A 19,888-nucleotide genomic window follows, 5' to 3' on the forward strand; every position below is an offset into this window, starting at 1 on the left:
TTGTACTCTTTCTTTTAGGTCCTAATTTTTAAATTTTGCCTTAAAACTCACTGGGAATAATTTGATTTAGTTTTGCTGGTTGAAGTATTCTGTTACATAAACCAGTATGTCATTTTTATTCCAAAGTGTAAATATATTGATTTTTCTGATAACATATTATAACATGAAAATCATTGTAAAGAAAGAAAACATGTTTAGATAGTTCAAAAGAAGATCCCCATGTAGTTTGATTTGCCATGATGCTCAGCTGATGGATGGCTTCTAGGAGTTTCCATGGATATATTAAATACTCAAATAATTTATATTACAAAAATACCATTCTGTGATCTTCTTTCTTCACTTAAAAAAGTGAATGTGTTAAAAAATATGTTTAAAAGATTGAATACATAAAGAGGAAAATAATACATTACTGACATTTATGTTACTGGTTGTAAAAAAAAAAACTGCAACTGCAGGGAACAACATCTTTGCATAGCTGTCCCATTATATACTCATTTAAGAAAATTTTTTTAAATGTTTATTTATGTTTGAGAGAGAGAGAGACAACAAGCAGGGGAGGGGCAGAGAGCGAGAGACACAGAATTTGAAGGAAACTCCAGGCTCTGAGCTGTCAGCACAGAACCCAGTGCGGGGCTCGAACTCATGAACTGTGAGATCGTGACCTGAGCCAAAGTTGGCCGTTTAACTGACTAAACCACCCAGGCACCCCTTTACTCACTTTTTTTAATGTTTATTTTTGGGAGAGAGTGAGAGGCCGCATGAGTTGAGGGGGGGCAGAAAGAGAGGGACAGAGAATCCCAAGCAGGCTTCATGCTGTCAGTGCAGAGCCTAATAAGGGGCTCAAACTCATGAACCATGAGATCATGACCTGAGCCAAAATCAAGAGTTGGATGCTTAACTGAGCCACCCAGGTACCACTCGTATACTTAGGTTCTCTTTCATTCTTTCTTCCTTCCTTCCTTCCTTCCTTCCTTCCTTCCTTCCTTCCTTCCTTCAACATGAATAGGGGAGGGAGGGGGATACAGAAGGTGAAGCAGTCTCCAGGCTCTGAACTGACGCTGGGCTCAAACTCATGAACCATGAGATCATGACCTGAGCCAAAATCAAGAGTTGGATGCTTAACTGAGCCCCCCAGGTACCGCTCCTATACTTAGGTTCTCTTTCATTCTTCCTTCCTTCCTTCCTTCCTTCCTTCCTTCCTTCCTTCCTTCCTTCCTTCAACATGAATAGGGGAGGGAGGGGGATACAGAAGGTGAAGCAGTCTCCAGGCTCTGAACTGACGCTGGGCTCAAACTCACAAACTGCAAGATCATGACCTGAGCCAAAGTTGGACAGTTAACCGACTGAGCCACCCAGGCACCTCTATACTCATATTCTTAAAAGTAAATTTGATTCATTTTAATTGTAATACCTTAGTTTACAAAAGGTTCCTTCCGTATATTCTTCCAGCTGCACTGTATTAGAATGTTCCTAATATCTCTGTTTCTCAGATATCCCCACATTCCTTACATGTGGCAGTCTCGTTGCTTTAGTTTTTTATGTTTTTGATTACTATTGAAGATGAGTGTCTTTGTATGTATGCTATGTATTGTGTATTTGTGTTAACTTGTGAATTTTTCTGTTCATAATCATTGTGTATCTTTTGTCATTTTTCTTCTCATTTGTAAAACTCTGTACTTTGCAAATATTAAAAAGAATTAAAAATTCTTTTTCTGTCTTTTCCAGAATTCTTGTTTTTCTTACCCATATTTTTAAAAGACTGCTTATTTTTTCTTTCTTTCTTTTGTTGATTTAAATAATAATCTTAGGCAAAGTTTTGAGCCCTTTGTTAGTAGACCCCATGTGGACAAATTACACAATTAAGGCATAACCAGTTTAAGCAACTTGTCTCACTGAGGTCACTCATACTCTTCACTTGGCCAAGCTTCTGACCATTATGTACTACTGTCTGTAGATTTAAAATCCTAAACACGTGGCTCTATAGTTTGCTTTTTTCACCTACCTTAGAGATTCTCTGTATCAGTATATACTGTATACAGTTAATTCATTCTTTTTAACAACTGCATAATATTCTTTTTTCTGTGTGTGTGTGTGTGTGTGTGTGTGTGTGTGTGTGTGTACACCCACACACTATCTTCCTAGTGATGAAAATGGTCTTATGCTCTTATAAGTGATATTGCAGTGAAGGTGTATAAACATCTTCCACTTAGGAAATCTTTAAGAAAAAATTTTGGAAGTAGAATTGCTGGTTCATAGGGTATGTCCCTTTATGATTTTGGTCAGTATAACCATGTTGCTTTCAGTGGATGCTGAGCCAATTTATGATCCCACCTACACTGTTTGTGGATGAATGCCCATTTCCTCACATTCCTGCCAATCCAGTATAATATCAAATATTTCATTTCTGCCAGACTGATAGGTGAAAAATATTCTCTTGGGTTTTTTAGTTGTGATTATGAGTAAGGTTGAGCTTCTTTGCATGTTTTGAAAGCCATTATTTTGTATTATCTTTTCTGGGATCTAGACTCCATGTAGAAATCTAGGAGGGTGGCAAATATGTTGGGGATCTAGTTAGGAAGTTTGGAGTGGTTCTGAAGAGGGTTGATGGTGAAAAGTGGTTGGATTTGGGATGTTTATTGAAGGTAGAGCTCACAGACTTAAATTTGGATAGGATTGTGAGATGGGAGAGAGAGAAATTAAGAATGACTTAACAATTTTAAGCCTCAGAAACTAAGTGAATGGTAATTCCATTTAATAAGAAAGGGAAATCTCAGGATAGATGGTTTTAGGGGAGAAGTGTGGGTTCAAAATCAGGAGGTCCATTTTGGACATGTTAAATTTGAGATGTCAATTAGATATGGAAGTGGAGAGGTGTTTAAGGTGGTTGGTTTGGTATAATATATTTTTTTAATTTTATTTTTTATTTTTTTAAATTTACATCCAAGTTAGCATATAGTGCAACAATGATTTCAGGAGTAGATTCCTTAGTGCCCCTTACCCATTTAGCCCATCCCCCCTCCCACAATCCCTCCAGTAACCCTCAGTTTGTTCTCCATATTTATGAGTCTCTTCTGTTTTGTCCCCCTCCCTGTTTTTATATTATTTTTGTTTCCCTCCTTATGTTCTTCTGTTTGGTCTCTTAAAGTCCTCACATGAGTGAAGCATATGGTTTTTGTCTTTCTCTAATTTCACTTAGCATAATATTCTCCAGTTCCGTCCACGTAGTTGAAAATGGCAAGATTTCATTCTTTTTGATTGCCGAGTAATGCTCCATTTTATACACACACACACACACACACACACACACATATACACACATGTATGTATGTATATATATACACGTGTATACACGTATACGTATATACACGTGTATATACCACCTCTTCTTTATCCATTCATCCATTGATGGACATTTGGGCTCTTTCCGAACTTTGGCTATTGTTGCTAGTGCTGCTATAAACATTGGGGTACATGTGTCCCTTCGAAACAGCACACCTGTATCCCTTGGATAAATGCCTAGTAGTGCAATTGCTGGGTCGTAGGGTAGTTCTATTTTTAGTTTTTTGAGGAACCTGCATACTGTTTCCCAGAGTGGCTGCACCAGCTTGCATTCCCATGGTTTGGTGTAATATTAAGAAAAGTTTTGGGGCGCCTGGGTGGCGCAGTCGGTTAAGCGTCCGACTTCAGCCAGGTCACGATCTCGCGGTCCGTGAGTTCGAGCCCCGCGTCAGGCTCTGTGCTGACGGCTCGGAGCCTGGAGCCTGTTTCCGATTCTGTGTCTCCCTCTCTCTCTGCCCCTCCCCCGTTCATGCTCTGTCTCTCTCTGTCCCAAAAATAAATAAAAAAACGTTGAAAAAAAAAAAAAAAAAGTTTTCATTTTCTCCTAGATATTTAAAATACCTTTTCTACTTTAACAATTTTGCTTTATTGATTAAGAATTCTTTAAAAATTTCATTGACAATTTACTTTTGTTCAGGAATCAGTTAACATTTTGTGTAAAGAGCCTTTTAGTAAGTATTTTAGGCTATGCAGGCTAAATACGGTCTTGGTCACCACTATCACCACTACTGCTACTTCTTTTCCTTACTCTTTATGCCCTCTTCCTCGATTTTTCTAATTCCCCTTTAAAAATATAAACCCTATTCTTATCTCTACTACATTGCATAGTATCTAGCAACAAAAATATATATTGAACAGATTGATGGTTAAGACTCAGTCCTAGTGGTGGTGCCTGGGTGGCTCAGTCAGTTGAACATCTGACTTCGGCTCAGGTCATATCTTATAGCTCATGAGTTCCAGCCCCGCATTGGGTTCTCTGCTGACAGCTCAGAGCCTGGGGCCTGCTTCGGAATATGTGTCTCCCTCTCTGTCTGCCACTCCCCTGCTCATACTCTGTCTGTCTCTCTCTCTCTCAAAAATAAAATATAAAAACATTGAAAAAAAAAAAAAAACAACTGAGTCCCGATTGTTAAGAACTGACAGTGGTTCATTTTTTCAGGAGATAATTATTGAGAAACCTGCCTTATTCAAAATTTGTATGTACCTTCTCAAATAATGGTTGCTCAGGATATTTGCAATTGCTCAGGTAAAAAATAAGAGCTTAATATTAAAGAGACCATCAGGGTTATGAAAGATCACATAGCACTTACATGATTAGGAAAATTGAAGAAGGTACACCTTTTGTAATACAGGATAAAGTATTTTTAAGTAGAAAAGTGCAGGAAACATTTAAGTCCCAGAAAAGACTATGAGTAAAACTAAGTCATAGGAAACCACTAGATATGTGCAGGAAATTTATAAGTTCAGTTTGGCTTGAGTTTGAAGAAGTATAAGAGGTAAATTTGGAAAACTAGATGGTCCATCTTTTGTGTTCACAGGCGATTATTTATTATTATTACTATTATTTTACATTTATTTATTTATTTTTGAGAGAGAGAGAACACAAGTGGGGTAGGGGCAGAGAGAGAATGAGACACAGATAGTCTATCAGCACAGAGCCCGACATGGGGTTCGAACTCACAAACTGTGAGATCATGACCTGAGTTGAAGTTGGATGCTTAACCGACTGAGCCACCAAGGTGCCCCCACAGGAGATCATTTTTATAATATTGGTCTTCAAACTTGTATTGCTCACATAGCTTTGAAGAATTTTGAGAAACCATAGGTGTTTCTGTGCATATTTTTAAATTTAAAAAAAATTTATAGATTTTTCAACTCATGTTTTTTTGTTTGTTTGTTTTACTTAGTTTTTATTTTAATTCCAGTTAGTTAATATGCAATGTTATATTAGTTTCAGGTGTACAATACAGTGATTTAACAATTCCTTATTTTAGCCGGTGCTCATCACAAGTGCACACCTTAATCCCCATCAACTCTAATTTCCAGTGGTTTGTTGAAATAGAAAAAAATATTTATTTCTTATGACCTCATGGTGTTGTCTTAAATTTTTTCTGTGTTTAATTATTATTAACATTACATTAATTTGGACATGGGCAATCAGAGCAACATAAATATATATTTTTTTCATATACACATAAGACTATTTGTAAAAAAATTGTTTTTAGTAACATTTTATAGAAGGAAATTTGTATCTTGATCAACTGTCAAAAGTTCTTCATCTTCTACATTAAAAATAGTTGGTGGTCTATAGCAATAATTTTGTCATACTTTTAAAATTTTTTTCAGTCTCAAAAACAGAAGCAGCTTTATCTTGAAATATTTTTATAAAGGCTATTTTGTAATTTGATTAGTAACAACAGAATGGGTTTAGGATATCTCATTTTTTCTCTGAACCTTTCTCTTTTTATTCGTAGTGTGTATTCTTTGTTATATCTGGGTTAAAGCTGTTTTAGGATAGTTGTTCTTGTACATGATTTTAGAGGTTTCCTTCTCATGAACTTGTGGGGTGGCAAAGCTGATGTTCTCTCTGTGTAAGTCATCCTAGCAGGATATGTAGAATTCTCAAAGGGGAGCAGTGAGCCCATTTGGCTCTGTTGGTACTGGCATGTTTTGTTCACTAGCCTCGGAGTTGTTAGGGGGTCTTTGCATTCCACTTCTGATCACCACGTAATATTAACCTTAAAAAACAAAATTGCCAGGGGTGCTTGTCGGTTAAGTGTCCATCCAGCTTTGGCTCAGGTCATGATCTCATGGCTCATGGGTTCCAGCCCCACGTCAGGCTCTGCTAACAACTCAGAACCTGGAGCCTGCTTTGGATTCTATGTCTACCTCTCTTTCTGCTCCCCCCCACTCACACTCTTTCTGTGTGTCTGTCTGTCTCTCTCTCAAAAATAAATAAAGGTTAGGGGCGCCTGGGTGGCTTGGTCGGTTAAGTGTCCGACTTCAGCTCAGGTCATGATCTCACGGTCCGTGAGTTCAAGCCCCGCGTCGGGCTCTGTGCTGACAGCTCAGAGCCTGGAGCCTGTTTCGGATTCTGTGTCTCCCTCTCTCTCTCTGCCCCTCCCCTGTTTTAAATTTGCTCTGTTTCTCTCTGTCTCAGAAATAAATAAACGTTTAAAAAAAAAATTAAAAAAAAGATAAATAAAGGTTAAAAAAAATTTTTTTTAAACCTGCCAGTTATTTTAAAATCAGCAAAAATGAGTTTATTTGGGAGTAGCCGAGAATCGCAACCCGAAGCATGCACTCTTTTGCAGAACCATAGGCAAGTCCAAATATACCTCAGATTTTGCCAAGAGTATGAAACACTAAAATGAAATTTGAGGGGCACCTGGGTGGCTCAGTCAGTTGAGCATCTGACTTAGCCTCAAGTCATGATCTCCCTCTTCCCAAGTTCGAGCCCTGTGTTGGGCTCTGTGCTGACAGCTCAGAACTTGGAGCCTTTTTCAGATTCTGTGTCTCCCTCTCTTACTGCCCCTACCCTGCTCATGCTCTGTCTCTCTCTCTCTCAAAATTCAATGAACATTAAAAAAATTTTTTTAATGAAATTTGATTGAAAATGACTGTGTTAACAAGAATGAGCCTTTTAAAATTAATTTATATAGTTATAGGTGGATATTATTTGATAAGGGAGAATGTGTGTTCATTAATTCTCCTCCTACTTTATATTTTTATAAACATAAATTCTGGGAAAGTTTATTTACATAATGGAAATTTAAGCCTTGTTTATATGTTTACAGTGAGAATGGAAGTTTTGGTTTTTATTCATTTTTTTTAAATGTTAATTTTTTATTTTGATAGATTGAGTGGGGGAGGGACAGGGAGAGAATCCCAAGCATGCTCCTTGCTCTCAGCACAGAGACCCATGTGGAGCTTGATTTCACAAACCATAAGATCATGACCTGAGCTGAATTAAGAGTTGTATGCTTCAACGTTTATTTATTTTTGGGACAGAGAGAGACAGAGCATGAACGGGGGAGGGACAGAGAGAGAGGGAGACACAGAATCGGAAACAGGCTCCAGGATCTGAGCCATCAGCCCAGAGCCTGACGCGGGGCTCGAACTCACGGACCGTGAGATCGTGACCTGGCTAAAGTCGGACGCTTAACCGACTGCGCCACCCAGGCGCCCCAAGAGTTGTATGCTTAATCAACTAAGACGCCTAGGCGCCCTGGAAATTTTAACAGTGTTATTTAATCTTTGAATTTCTTCTGAAGTACAGGTTAAAATCACACTGTGATCTATTATCAGAAACTATTTTTAGTATTCTCTCAGCAATTTGAGGTTCTTCTTTCTGTGAAATATATCAAAATGGTCTTACCATTATTTATCAAATGGACATATATATAGGTTACTTTTTCACAGAGACACCTGCTTTTCCAGTAAACTCAGAGTAAGGAAAATAAAAATAGTGTTCATTTCATTATGCTTTTACCAGCCTAATATTTCTGATAAAATATTTTTTATCTTATCAAAAGATTTAAATATATTTTATTAAAGCTTTGGAGCTGTAGGTATTTAATACTCGTTCAATTTCTGGATTTAAACTGATTAGCAAAGATAGTTCATTTTACACTAGTTATTAGCCAATTCTACTTCTTTTTGAGTGAATTTGCCTGTTTTTCCAGTTGAAGTAAATGTGTTATCTTGTGTCTCAAAGACAGTGCTCTAACCTCTGAATTCTAATATAGGCAAGATACAGTCTTATCAGTCTGTCAGCTGTATGAAGTAGACCCTAGTCACTTTCCATATTTCTTTCTTTCTTTCTTTCTTTCTTTCTTTCTTTCTTTCTTTCTTTCTTTCTTTCTTATTTATTTATTTATTTATTTATTTATTTATGAGAGAAGACATGAGTGAATGAGGGGCAGAAAGAGGGAGAGAGGGAGAGAATCCCATGCTGACAGCGTGAAGCCTGATGCGGGGCTCAAACTCACAAACTATGAGATCATGACCTGAACTGAAGGTGGATTCTTAACCGACTGAGCAACCGAAACATTCCATATTTCTTAGCCTGACATACTTTTCCTTGCAAAGACAGGACTTTGTACTTTCTTTGACAATAGTGAGATGGAAGAGGTGAGATCATTAATGGGAAAATATTTCAGATTGTCCTTTATTTGGTGCCTGTCTCAGAGGCTCCCAGGACACCACCAGATTTAGTGATTTACTGAGGGAATCACTCCAAGGAATCAGCATGTGGTTGTACTCATGGCTAATATTTATTACAACAAAATAATACAAAATGAAATCAGTGACAGAAAAAGACAGGATTGGGCAACTCTGGTGGAAAACAGCTACATATTTCCAAGAGTCCTGTCTTCTTGGAGTTGCACAGGATGTGCTTAATTTCCTCAGCGATGAGTGTGACAACATGTGAGAGGTTTTGTCTACCGGGGAAGCTGTCTTGAACCTACAAGTCAGGGTTTTAGGCAGGGTGAAGTGGTGGGGATTGTCATTTATAGTACCTGTGTAACCGACCACAGTATCTGAAATTCTGGACTCCCAGGTGAAAAGCAGGTATTCAGTATAATCCAAATACAAAAGGCACAGTGAGCCACTTTTATCACTTAGGAAAAGTTGTATATCAGAGGAGGGAACTATTCACCATTCAAATTTTCACATTACAGCCAGGGGCCACCTTACAATCCAGGCTTTCTAAGGCTAGGAGAATGTCAGTGTTAACTACAGTACCTCTTTTCTACGCAGTACACCAGGACATTTTATAGCCCAGAACAGTGTACCATAGTAGTATTTGAGGTGTGTGAGAAATAATTAGAAAAACAGGTTGGAAAGGTGACCTGACCCTTTCTTAAGCAGATCAGATTTAGAGAAAAATACGTCTAGGATGATAAAACCTTGCACTTCAGTTCACTAGGATAGAAAGTGAGAGCTTGGTGTCTGAAATCCTGACTCTGGCGTCTTTAAACTCTGTGACTCCAAGCAAGGTTTTTGATCTTCTCTGTTTTTGGTATGGGGGCCTTTGAGTAGTATCTGGCACAATAACTGCTCATTAGGAGAAGTTGCTACTTTTGGTGCTGTTACTGTTGTTAGAGTGAAATACAGAGAAACTGAAGGAAATGAAGAGGCAGTCAAGATAGGACATAATGAGTCCTCAACAAAAACTTTTGGTCACTTAATGGAGTGGAAAATAATAGCATTATAGATGGGAATCTAAGAAAGAGCCTATTAGGTATTGAGAAGGAAGAGTAAAGGTGATCCTTACTCATTCTGTTTTCTTTAAGAGAAATGAACATTGGGGAAACTTTTTATATGATGCTGCTCTAAGTTTTTAAACAGCCTTTTAGAAAATTGTAGATTGTCATGTAGTCTAGTTCACTGTGTATAAGTTATTCGTTATATTTGGAATATAATTAAAATGTAATTTTAGATAATATACTTGGTCTTTCTCTTTTTTCCAGGAATTTTTAAGAGATATCTTCAATCTCCTGTTCTTGTTGCCTAGTCTAAAAGACAGACAACAGCCAAAGTGCAAATCACATTCTTCCAGAGCTGCTGCTTATGATTTGTTAGTAGAGATGGTGAAGGGATCTGTTGAAAACTACAGGCTAATACACAACTGGGTTATGGCACAACACATGCAGTGTAAGCATTCTTTTCCTTTTAATCTTTCTAATGTTTGGACGCGGAAAAGAGATTTTGAAGGGCATGTCTTAAAGAATCCACTGTTAACACACTTTAACTTTATAAACTGTTGTTTCTAAGATGTTAAAAAAATAACATCGATTTTTTAAAAACAGGTGTAAAGGACTTTTTGTAGGTATCTGAAATACGTAGGGATTTCTTGGTTAAATAATATAGTGCCAAGTAAAATCAGATTTTAACATTCTTTTGGATTTTTAGGGAATGAATGTTTTTATAATTGTTTTTACTAATTTTGTATCTTATTCTTTTGAGTATAGTTGAAACAGTGTTACATTAGTTTCAGGTTATATATAATGTTTTATGTATATTAACTAAAGTGATAGAGAGTAGTGGCCATCATTAAAAGCAAAATACATTATGTTTAATAGTTTGTTTCGGTGGGGGGCGGGGGGATCCTTTCCTCCCTTTTTGTTCAGCAGCCCATGCACCTTATAAATGGGACTACTGGCCTCACGAAGATGTTCGTGCTGAGTGTAGATTTGTTGGCCTGACTAACCTTGGAGCTACTTGTTACTTGGCTTCTACTATTCAGCAACTTTATATGATACCTGAGGCCAGACAGGCTGTCTTCACTGCAAAGGTACATTTTTCCTCACTTTCAGAATTAAAAGTATTAAAGAAAAGTTTTAAATTTTGTTAAATCTTGATTATTTCAGTTTAATAAAACATTGAGAAAATAATTTATGAATTAAATGACAATATTTGATTATATAGCTAGGTAGCTTGTGTATGTCTTAATTATTATTACAGTTTAATAGAGTACTCCTAACATAGTAGTATAATTTCTTTATTTCTCAAGGGGAAACATAGTTGTAGACTATATATACTCCATGTAGACAATGAACATATTTTCAGTAAAAATAAATACAAATTTTCGTCACATACAAAATAAGCAAAGCCTAAAACAAAGTAGGGGAATATACCAGAATCACTTATTTCTTTTATTTTTATTCCAAAGTAAATTTGCCAGTGGGCCTAGTTTATTTGGGTAAATGCTGCTTCGTGTTATTTTTCTTAACTTGTTATTTCTGGTTTTCATTCTTTTTATTCTTTTTCATGGAGTGTTTTTTAGTTTGCCTTCTGCACTACTTACATAATTTCTTGGCAAATTTACTTTATGCCTGTCCTTGCTTTTTTGTTTTCCTTCATCATGTCATCTTGATGTCCTGATTTATCCTCCCTAAAAAAGTATTGCAATTCTTTATGTACCTTCATTGAATCCTTAATTTGTTTTTTTTTTTTAAATATATATGTAGTGTTTTGATGGGAAGGACTTTTTTTTTTTTTTTAATTTTTTTCTTAATCTTTATTTTTGAGAGAGAAAGAGTCTGAATGGGGAAGGGCAAGGAGAGGGAGACACAAAATCTGAAGCAGGCTCCAGACTGGGAGCTGTCAGCACAGAGACTGATGCGGGGCTTGAACTCACAAACCGTGAGATCATGACCTGAGCTGAAGTCAGAAGCCCAACCCACTGATCACTCAGGCGCCCCGTATCCTTAATATGTTTAAGTTCAGCTTCAAAGTCTCCAAGTTACAGTATAGTCAGGTGGGGTTTTTTTGCAGGGGATGGGGAGCTTTAGTTATATTAATGCTTTTAAGATTATCATCTGAGACTGATCATGCTTAGAAGTATTTGAATAACTGACTCATTTAGCATATGGAAATTTTTGTCACAAAATTTGTGGCCCCATCTGCTTAATTTTATAGAGCTAGTTATGATCAAAGAGTTTCATGGTCCCATAGTTTCAGTGTTTTGTTTTGTTTTGTTTTTTTCTAGCTGTTAACATGACCATTCTTTGCGATTTCTCTTCCTCATATTAATGATCACCGTTTAGCTGTTGTTAGCAGTTTCAGGAATTAATACGTAGCACCAGATAACACTCAGAAGTTCAGATGTGCTAATTGGGAGTAGGTCTCATAAATGGTGTTTTGGTTAACAAGTAAACTTAGGGCCGCCTGCGTGGCTCAGTCAGTTCGGTGTCTGACTTCATTCAGCTCAGGTCATGATTTCGCCATTCACAGTTCAAGCTCTGCTTTGGGCTCTGTGATGACAACTCAGAGCGTAGAGCCTGTTTCAGATTCTCTGTCTCCTTCTCTCCCTCTGCCCCTCCCCCGCTCATGCTGTGTCTGTCTCTCTCTCTCTCTCTCAAAAATAAATAAACGTTAAACAAATTTTTTTAAATAAAATAAATAAACTTAGGCTTCTCTCTACATAAACAATTTGGTGGGGGGAGGGGCGAGAAAATGCACACACACGCACGGGAGGGGCAAAGGAAGAGAGAATCTTAGGCAGGCTCCGTGGATGTGGGTCTCAGTCTCAGACTGGGAGATCATGACCTGAGCTGAAATCAGGAGTTGGACACTTAAACTGACTGAGTCACCCAAGCACCCTCTATATGAAAAATTCTTAATAGAATTTGACATGACTTTGGAAACTACTCTAGTCAAATGTTCACTTGATTATTTACATGTAAACATTGTTTTCATTTCCTTATCTGATGTTCACAGAAAGGTTAAAGAAAGCTTTACATGTATTTTAATTGTGGTAAAATATACATCACTAAAATTTACCATGTTAACCATATATAAGTATGCAGTTCTGTGGTAGTTAGTACATTCACTTTGTATTCACCACCATCAGTTTCAGCTATTTTTTCACTTCCCCCAACTAAAACTGTTTCCCATTCTCCCTTCTCCCAAACCCCTTGCAACTTCTATTGTACTACTTGTCTCTATGTATTTGACTGTCCTAGGTACCTCACTTAAGTAGAATCATATAATCTTATTAGCATAGTGTCTTCAGGTTTTCATGTGGTAGCATATATCAGAATTTCCTGATTTTTTAAGGCTGAACAATATTCCATAGTGTGTAAATGCCACGTTTTGTTTATCCATTCATCTGTCAGATGCTTTTGGGTTGCTTATATCTTTTGGCTTTTATAAGGTTTCCATGAACATGAGTATCCAGATACCTTTTGAGTTCCTGCTTTCACTTCTTTTTTATACATACCCAGAAGTGGAATTGCTGGATCATATGGGAATTCTGTGTTTAATTCTTTGAGGAATCACCCTGCCGCTTTCCCATAGTCGCTGTGCCATTTTATATTCCTACCAGCAATGCACAAAGGTGCCAGTTTCTTCACACGCCTTGCTGAAACTTGTTTTCTGTTTTTTTGACAGTAGCCATCCTAATGGGTACAAACATGTATTTCCTTAAGTAGTAATACATATGTAGGGTATATATTTAGAACTTACACATAATAAAATATTCTTGGTTTTTCTTAGTTTAGAAGAATTCTGTCACTTCTGTTCTTCAGCCAACTAATACTTCACCTCCAGCAATGAAAATATAAATCCAGGTCTTTATAAATATAAATCCTGGCCATTTTTGTATTCTGAATTTTGAATAATTTGCATGTGTCAGTTCTGTTCCATATTGGAAGATGTTGTTTTGTGTGACTGCTACTCTAATCTCATGGAGTATTAAGCCTCCCATATGCCGGGAATATTACTATTGTTGTTTTGCCAATAATGTTGGTTCCTTTTATTCAATTCCCATTGTACTTCATATCATATAATTTTGTGGTAACTATATGTTGAATAGACTCCTATTTCAGTATCCTTATGTCCTCGGTTTGATTATAAGTTCCAAAATAGCAGAACCACATTACTTAACACTCCCCACAAAATTGACGCAAATAACTAGTGTATACTTCTGGCATGTGGGAGGCTTATTATTCCATGAGACTATCAGAGCTTCTTCAAAATTATGACAGGCAGTTTGTAGTGAGGATAGTACTTCATAGGTTTAGGTTGATTTTAATATTTGGATGAGGTATATAGGTTTAGGTTTATTTTAATATTTGGATGAGATTGAGTATATCTAATAAGTGGCTGTAAGACTGGTGTTGAAGACTAAGTCTCTAGTGAATAAGTCTAGTCAAGATACCTGAATCGCAGTTAATGATACTTGAATATATAGAAGATTTTCAAGCATCTTGACCAGTAATTTTTCTACAGTATTAAAGATATACTCTTCTAGAAAAAAAGAAAGATACAACTAGATGATGGTGAGATGTCATGTATTATAATGAATTTTTTAAATGTATGGATTTATTTGTAGAAAACAGGTTTTTTGCACACCTAAGATGTTTTCTGTTTTTGCACAGTTACCAACTTGTGAAATCAGCATTGCACCAAATGAGTGTTGATCTAGAAAGCAATTATTTTTTAAGATCTCTTTATTCCATTTTCTTACAGAATAGTGATGGCTATATTTATATAATGAGCAAAATCTTCCAATTTTTAAAATGCTAACTTGCTAATAAGTAAAGAATAGACTGTATTTTTTCCTACACAAAGCTAAAATAATGAAAACAGATATGGTATTAAACACATTGTAATACTTTATTTACTAGAATGTCTAATTTGCTATCAGTATGTTTTAATAGAGAATTTTCTCTTGATTTCCAGTATTCAGAAGATATGAAGCATAAGACCACTCTTCTGGAGCTTCAAAAAATGTTTACATATTTAATGGTATGTTTGAAAACTGTGTATGGAAAACTAATTAGATATAACCTGTATAAGTTGAAAACATTAAATGAAGTTCATTTGTATTGGACTTGCCCCGACTGTATACTCTTATTTTTCGAGTTGAATTTGTCAGTAATTTGTTAAAAGTAACTTTTAACAGTTACATCTCCATTATCTGCATTCTGTTAATTTGTCCTTTGAAAAATTCTTTGTGTCCGGTCCCTTTCGCATCACAGTGTCACATTCACCCCCATAGTTTTCTGATTGATTTTTCTTTGTTCCTCTTAATTCCCACCCTCAAAAGTATAAAACTAATCGATCTTTAAAAATTAGCAAATCTTACAGTGTTTATTCTCCTGCTTAAAAGTTTTCAGTGATTTTTTTTTTTATTATAAGCAGAATCGTATTCAGATTCATCAGCAGTGGCACATGTCTTCTGATTTTGCCCCTTCCTTTTAACTTCCTCTCTCCTTTCTTTCTTTCTTTCTTTCTTTCTTTCTTTCTTTCTTTCTTTCTTTCTTTTTTAAAATTTTTGTTTTGTTTTGTTTTTTAGATTTTAGTTTTATTTTTTAAGTATGCTGTACGCCCAGTGTGGGGCTTGAACCCAAGCCCTAAGATCGAGAGTCACGTGCTCTTCCAATTGAGCCAGCCAGGTGCCCCTACAACTATTAAACTGAAAATGCCACGAAAATCAAACAACAGTGAAATAGAAGAGCAATTCCTTGTAGATTTACTCCGTTTTGTTGTTGTTTCGTTATTTATGCAAGAACCTTGTGATAATGTTCTTTTTATTTGAGACACAGATTTGTTTGTTTCATGATCTACCCCTCCCCCTTCTCCTTTGCAGGAGAGTGAATGCAAAGCATATAATCCTAGACCCTTTTGTAAAACATACACCATGGACAAGCAGCCTCTGAATACTGGGGAGCAGAAAGATATGACAGAATTTTTTACTGATCTGATTACTAAAATTGAGGAAATGTCTCCAGAACTGGTTAGTACCAGGATACTGAAGTTTCTTTGAAATTTGTACAGATTTGCCCAATTTTAATTACTCACCTTTGTTTGTTTTTAAAGAAAAATACCGTCAAAAGTTTGTTTGGAGGTGTAATTACAAACAATGTTGTGTCCTTGGTAAGTAGTGTACCTGTTCTTCACTTTTTGGAAATCTTATTGTATATTTTAGCTTATTGTAATAAATTACTAATATTTGTTGGTTGACCAGGATTGTGAACACGTTAGTCAGACTGCTGAAGAATTTTATACTGTGAGGTGCCAAGTGGCTGATATGAAGAACATTTATGTGAGTAATGTATATATTGTTTAGACTTTTTCTGCTTTTAATTTCTTATATACAGCAAGTTTATTTTTATTATCTTGATAGAAGATTAACTTTCATGTTTTCATCTATTTTCTTCTCATTATGCAAATCAAATAAGAATTAGAGATAGGCCAAAAAGCTGATATTTTTTTCCCCATTCAAAACCAAAATACTTGCACTTTTGAAAAATTTAGTAAGATTCATGGAGCATCTTGTCATTTTGAGGGAAGACATTTTTTACTAAAATGTAGTGTTTTTTAAAATAGAAAAGTTCGTTTTTCTGTGTGCATTCTGCCCAAATTATAATTATTGCTTTTTGTAATTTTATATACTGTGAACAGTAATATGACTTTAAAATCTGCTTTAATACGCAGGAATCTCTTGATGAAGTTACTATTAAAGACACTTTAGAAGGTGACAACATGTATACTTGTTCTCATTGTGGGAAGAAAGTACGAGCTGAAAAAAGGTATGATTTTTGAAATGTAACATTTATCATTTTGATACATCATCAAATGGTAGTAAAACACAGACTTAGAGTAAATTCATGTTAAACTTTTATGAAAATTATGTGGTTACGGTTAAGGTTAGCTGCTTGGTGCACATTCTTACCAGCTTTTCATTCAGTTATTCAAGTATACTTTCAAGCATCCTTAAATTTTTCCAAATTATTTTTGTCCTTTTAATTAATCAAATATTTACCAAGGTCCAGGCCCCTGGCTGGCTCAGTCAGTAGAGGACGTGACTCTTCATCTCCAGATCGTAAGTTTGAGCCCCATATTGGGCATGAAACCTATAAATATTTACCAAGGTCTGATTCCTTTAACCCTTTGCTGTGCACTCACTAAATCATGATAGTGAGTCTCCTCATGAACTGAAGATGTCTTCCGCTGAATCTCTGAAGTGAGAGACTTTTTTCTTAAGAGCTAGTCATAAGATGGCCAGTTTAGGACAGACTTGTTGGCTAAAGATGTTTTGATTCTACAGGTGAACTTTGAATGGCAAATAGAAATTGGATTGAGAGAGCATCATACACAGTTAGTTATTAGGAACAAGGGCAGAGAAATAGAAATGACCTTGTAAGTACAAGAAGTCCAGGATTAGGCCAGCCTGCCTTGAAGTGGAGGACTTGCATTGACCAGTAATAGAAAATATTGATTAGAAACATACAATGACATAAAATCGTTAACATCTAGATTTGGGGATTGTTTGCATAATTGGTTGATGCCATTTGAACATGTGCCTGAGAAAGACCGTAACTTTTGCAAAGGACTGACTGTGAGATCTAAGCCAACCTAAAAGTGCAGAGGAAGAAGTGACGGAATTGAAGCCAGGAAAGAAAGAAAATCGGGATAGGACAGTAACCTAGAAATTGGGGCAGAGAATCTCATGAGGAAGGTATTCAATTGACATAGTCCACAAAAAAGGAAAAATGACAGCTGAGTAAAAGCATTGGGTTTTACAAAAGACAGTTTAGTGGTATGTTTTTTTCAGGTTGTAGCAATTAGAAGCAGGGTTGTCAAGTTACATGGTATCTATCAAGTACAGATCATTCATTTTAGAAGTTTGGCAATAAAAAAGGAAAATGGAATCTAGAAAGGGCTTTGAGATCAAACAACAGTTTTCTAGATGACATAAATCTGAGCATGTTGGAAGGTAGAGAAAGATTGTAAAGGTAGACATACTTAAATGAAACCACAGGGAGAAGCCAAGCTCATCTGATGAGAATTGGGTTAGGATATGAGTTACAAGACTTAGACAGAATGGGGTCCATTAAAAATTTGTTACTATGGAGGGATATGAGGAATAAATAAAAGATAATTGAGAGGCATTTTCTTTGGAGAATGTCATTTTAGTTGGAATTTTATAAATAAACTTACTGAAAATATATGTCATTCTCAGTAACTTACTTCGTGAAACATTCCCTACTTTTGACTAATATTTGCCTGTTTTTCTAAAATGGTGTCTTGTCTCAGGCAAAGTTTTACTCAGTCCTTTATATTATTACCATACTTTTGAATGTCTATAATAACCTAGTAAGTGTTCACCAGAAATGGGCTAAGGATCATCTTTTGCTCTGTATTTAAACCTTTGTTTTTCTCAGTTTATTCATTCTTTCCTGAATAATTCTACCACCATAACTTCAGTCTCTACTGATATGCTTATGATTCTTAAATCATCTTACCTAATTCAGAATGATGTGGTGTGTCCTCCCAGCTGTGACTTGTGTGTCTCATAGATTTAGTAGGTCTACAACATATTTCTCCTCTCTTTTTAGTTCCATTTATGTCTTGTATCCTCTGAATCGAGCATGGTTCCACGGTCAACCACAGGTCCTTTAGTGACTCTTAGCTCTCAGGCTAAAGTTCATAGTCTGACATGGCACACAAGGGCCTTCATCATTTGACTCCTTTATACTTCTATAACATCATCGTTTGCCAGTTCAAAAAATCCATAATGATGATTTTTAGAGTTCTTGCTTCCTCTGCTTATGAAATCCTTTGGTTACCTGGTCTCCCTAAATTCCTTTTTTTCCTTAACTAAGTTTCTGATTCAAACAGAAACTCTTTTGGTTCAGAATCTTAGAATCCTAAGTACGATGAAGAATTATTCTCCAAAATTCATTATTTTTCATGAATCCAAGCTTTTATATATATATATAAAAGCTATATATATATATATATATATATATATATATATATATATATATATAGTAGTTTGTTTAAACTGAAATATTGGTGTTTTATTACTTTTTTTAAAATTTGAACTGGCAATATTTATTATAAGATTTAGGTAACCAGTTAATTTGGTGCTGCTGCATTGTTGTAACATCCAGCAGTGTTTACTGAATGCTGTCAGGCAGCATTCTAAAAGTAGTAGGAAATAGGCAGTTTAATCTCCATTTTAGGAATTTCCAAATTAGGAATTAAGCTCAGAGAGGTTAAATAACTTGTTTAGGGTCATATGTCTGGTAAATAAAACAGCCAGACTTTGCAGTTCTAATTTATAAAAATAAATAGGTCACTTCCTGTTACTTAAGATGGAAGAGAAAACTCTGAACCAGAGACCCTCCCCCCATATCTTTGGAGTATGTATGGTGTGATGCCTTTTTATGCTTCAGTAGCACCTTTAATTTCATGGAATTTACCGCAGTGTACTGTAATTTTTAATTTTTCTTACCTAAACACAGGGAAACCCTTTCAAAATGGAAGAAGTCATGTAAGAGGGGGATATATGGTTACAGATACATTTAATAAGAACATGATTTAGAATACTTTTTATTATTTACTCTGAGTTGAATGTTGAAATAAATGTACAGTAAATGATACCAGTTGAAGTACCTTTTGAAAGAGATTTTTAACAGTTGTTTTTTTCATGTCTTTCAGGGCATGTTTTAAGAAATTGCCTCGCATTCTGAGTTTTAATACTATGAGATATACATTTAATATGGTAACAATGATGAAAGAGAAAGTGAACACACACTTTTCCTTCCCATTACGTTTGGATATGACGCCCTATACAGAAGATTTTCTAATGGGGAAGAGTGATAGGAAAGAAGGTAATTTTTTATCTTTCTCTTGCCTATATTTATCGTAAGTCTCCATAACAAGACAGTCGTCATTACAAAGTTGTAACCAACTACACATTTAACAAAATGAAATTAAATTTTAGAAAGGGGAATGTATTGAAGTACAGTGTGGCACATCAGTCATTAGCCAGTAAATATTTAGTATTTACTAGGATTGCGTTCTAGGCACTCCTCTGGGTGTTAGGGACATGGCAGTGAACAAGTAAACATGGTTTCTTACCTCATAGAACTTAAGTCTAGTAGGCATGTCTTACTGAAAAAGAAATTACTGGGATGCCTGGGTGGCTCAGCCGGTTAAGCATCTGACACTTGGTTTCGGCTCAGGTCATGATCTCCCGGTTCATGGGTTCAAGCCCCTTATTGGGCTCTACGCTGCCATTGTG

At 35.9% G+C, this 19,888-nt stretch overlaps 1 protein-coding gene across 3 annotated transcripts in view; it reads left to right on the plus strand.

The window, feature by feature from the left end:
* Window positions 1-19,888, plus strand: part of USP34 (ubiquitin specific peptidase 34) — a 249,644-nt gene that overhangs the window by 177,382 nt on the left and 52,374 nt on the right. For 2 of the 3 annotated variants that reach the window (XM_078444514.2, XM_078444516.2), the window contains 8 exons: window positions 9,816-9,999; window positions 10,476-10,639; window positions 14,533-14,598; window positions 15,443-15,589; window positions 15,673-15,729; window positions 15,821-15,898; window positions 16,291-16,385; window positions 19,303-19,475. In XM_078444514.2, coding sequence (XP_078300640.2) covers window positions 9,816-9,999; window positions 10,476-10,639; window positions 14,533-14,598; window positions 15,443-15,589; window positions 15,673-15,729; window positions 15,821-15,898; window positions 16,291-16,385; window positions 19,303-19,475 — 964 coding nt within the window. The remainder of the gene's footprint in view (window positions 1-9,815; window positions 10,000-10,475; window positions 10,640-14,532; window positions 14,599-15,442; window positions 15,590-15,672; window positions 15,730-15,820; window positions 15,899-16,290; window positions 16,386-19,302; window positions 19,476-19,888) is intronic. The other variant, XM_078444515.2, reaches the window with a different exon arrangement.

This window comes from Panthera onca, chromosome A3, assembly GCF_046562875.1.
Source record: "Panthera onca isolate mPanOnc1 chromosome A3, mPanOnc1 haplotype 2, whole genome shotgun sequence".
NCBI lineage: Eukaryota > Metazoa > Chordata > Mammalia > Carnivora > Felidae > Panthera > Panthera onca.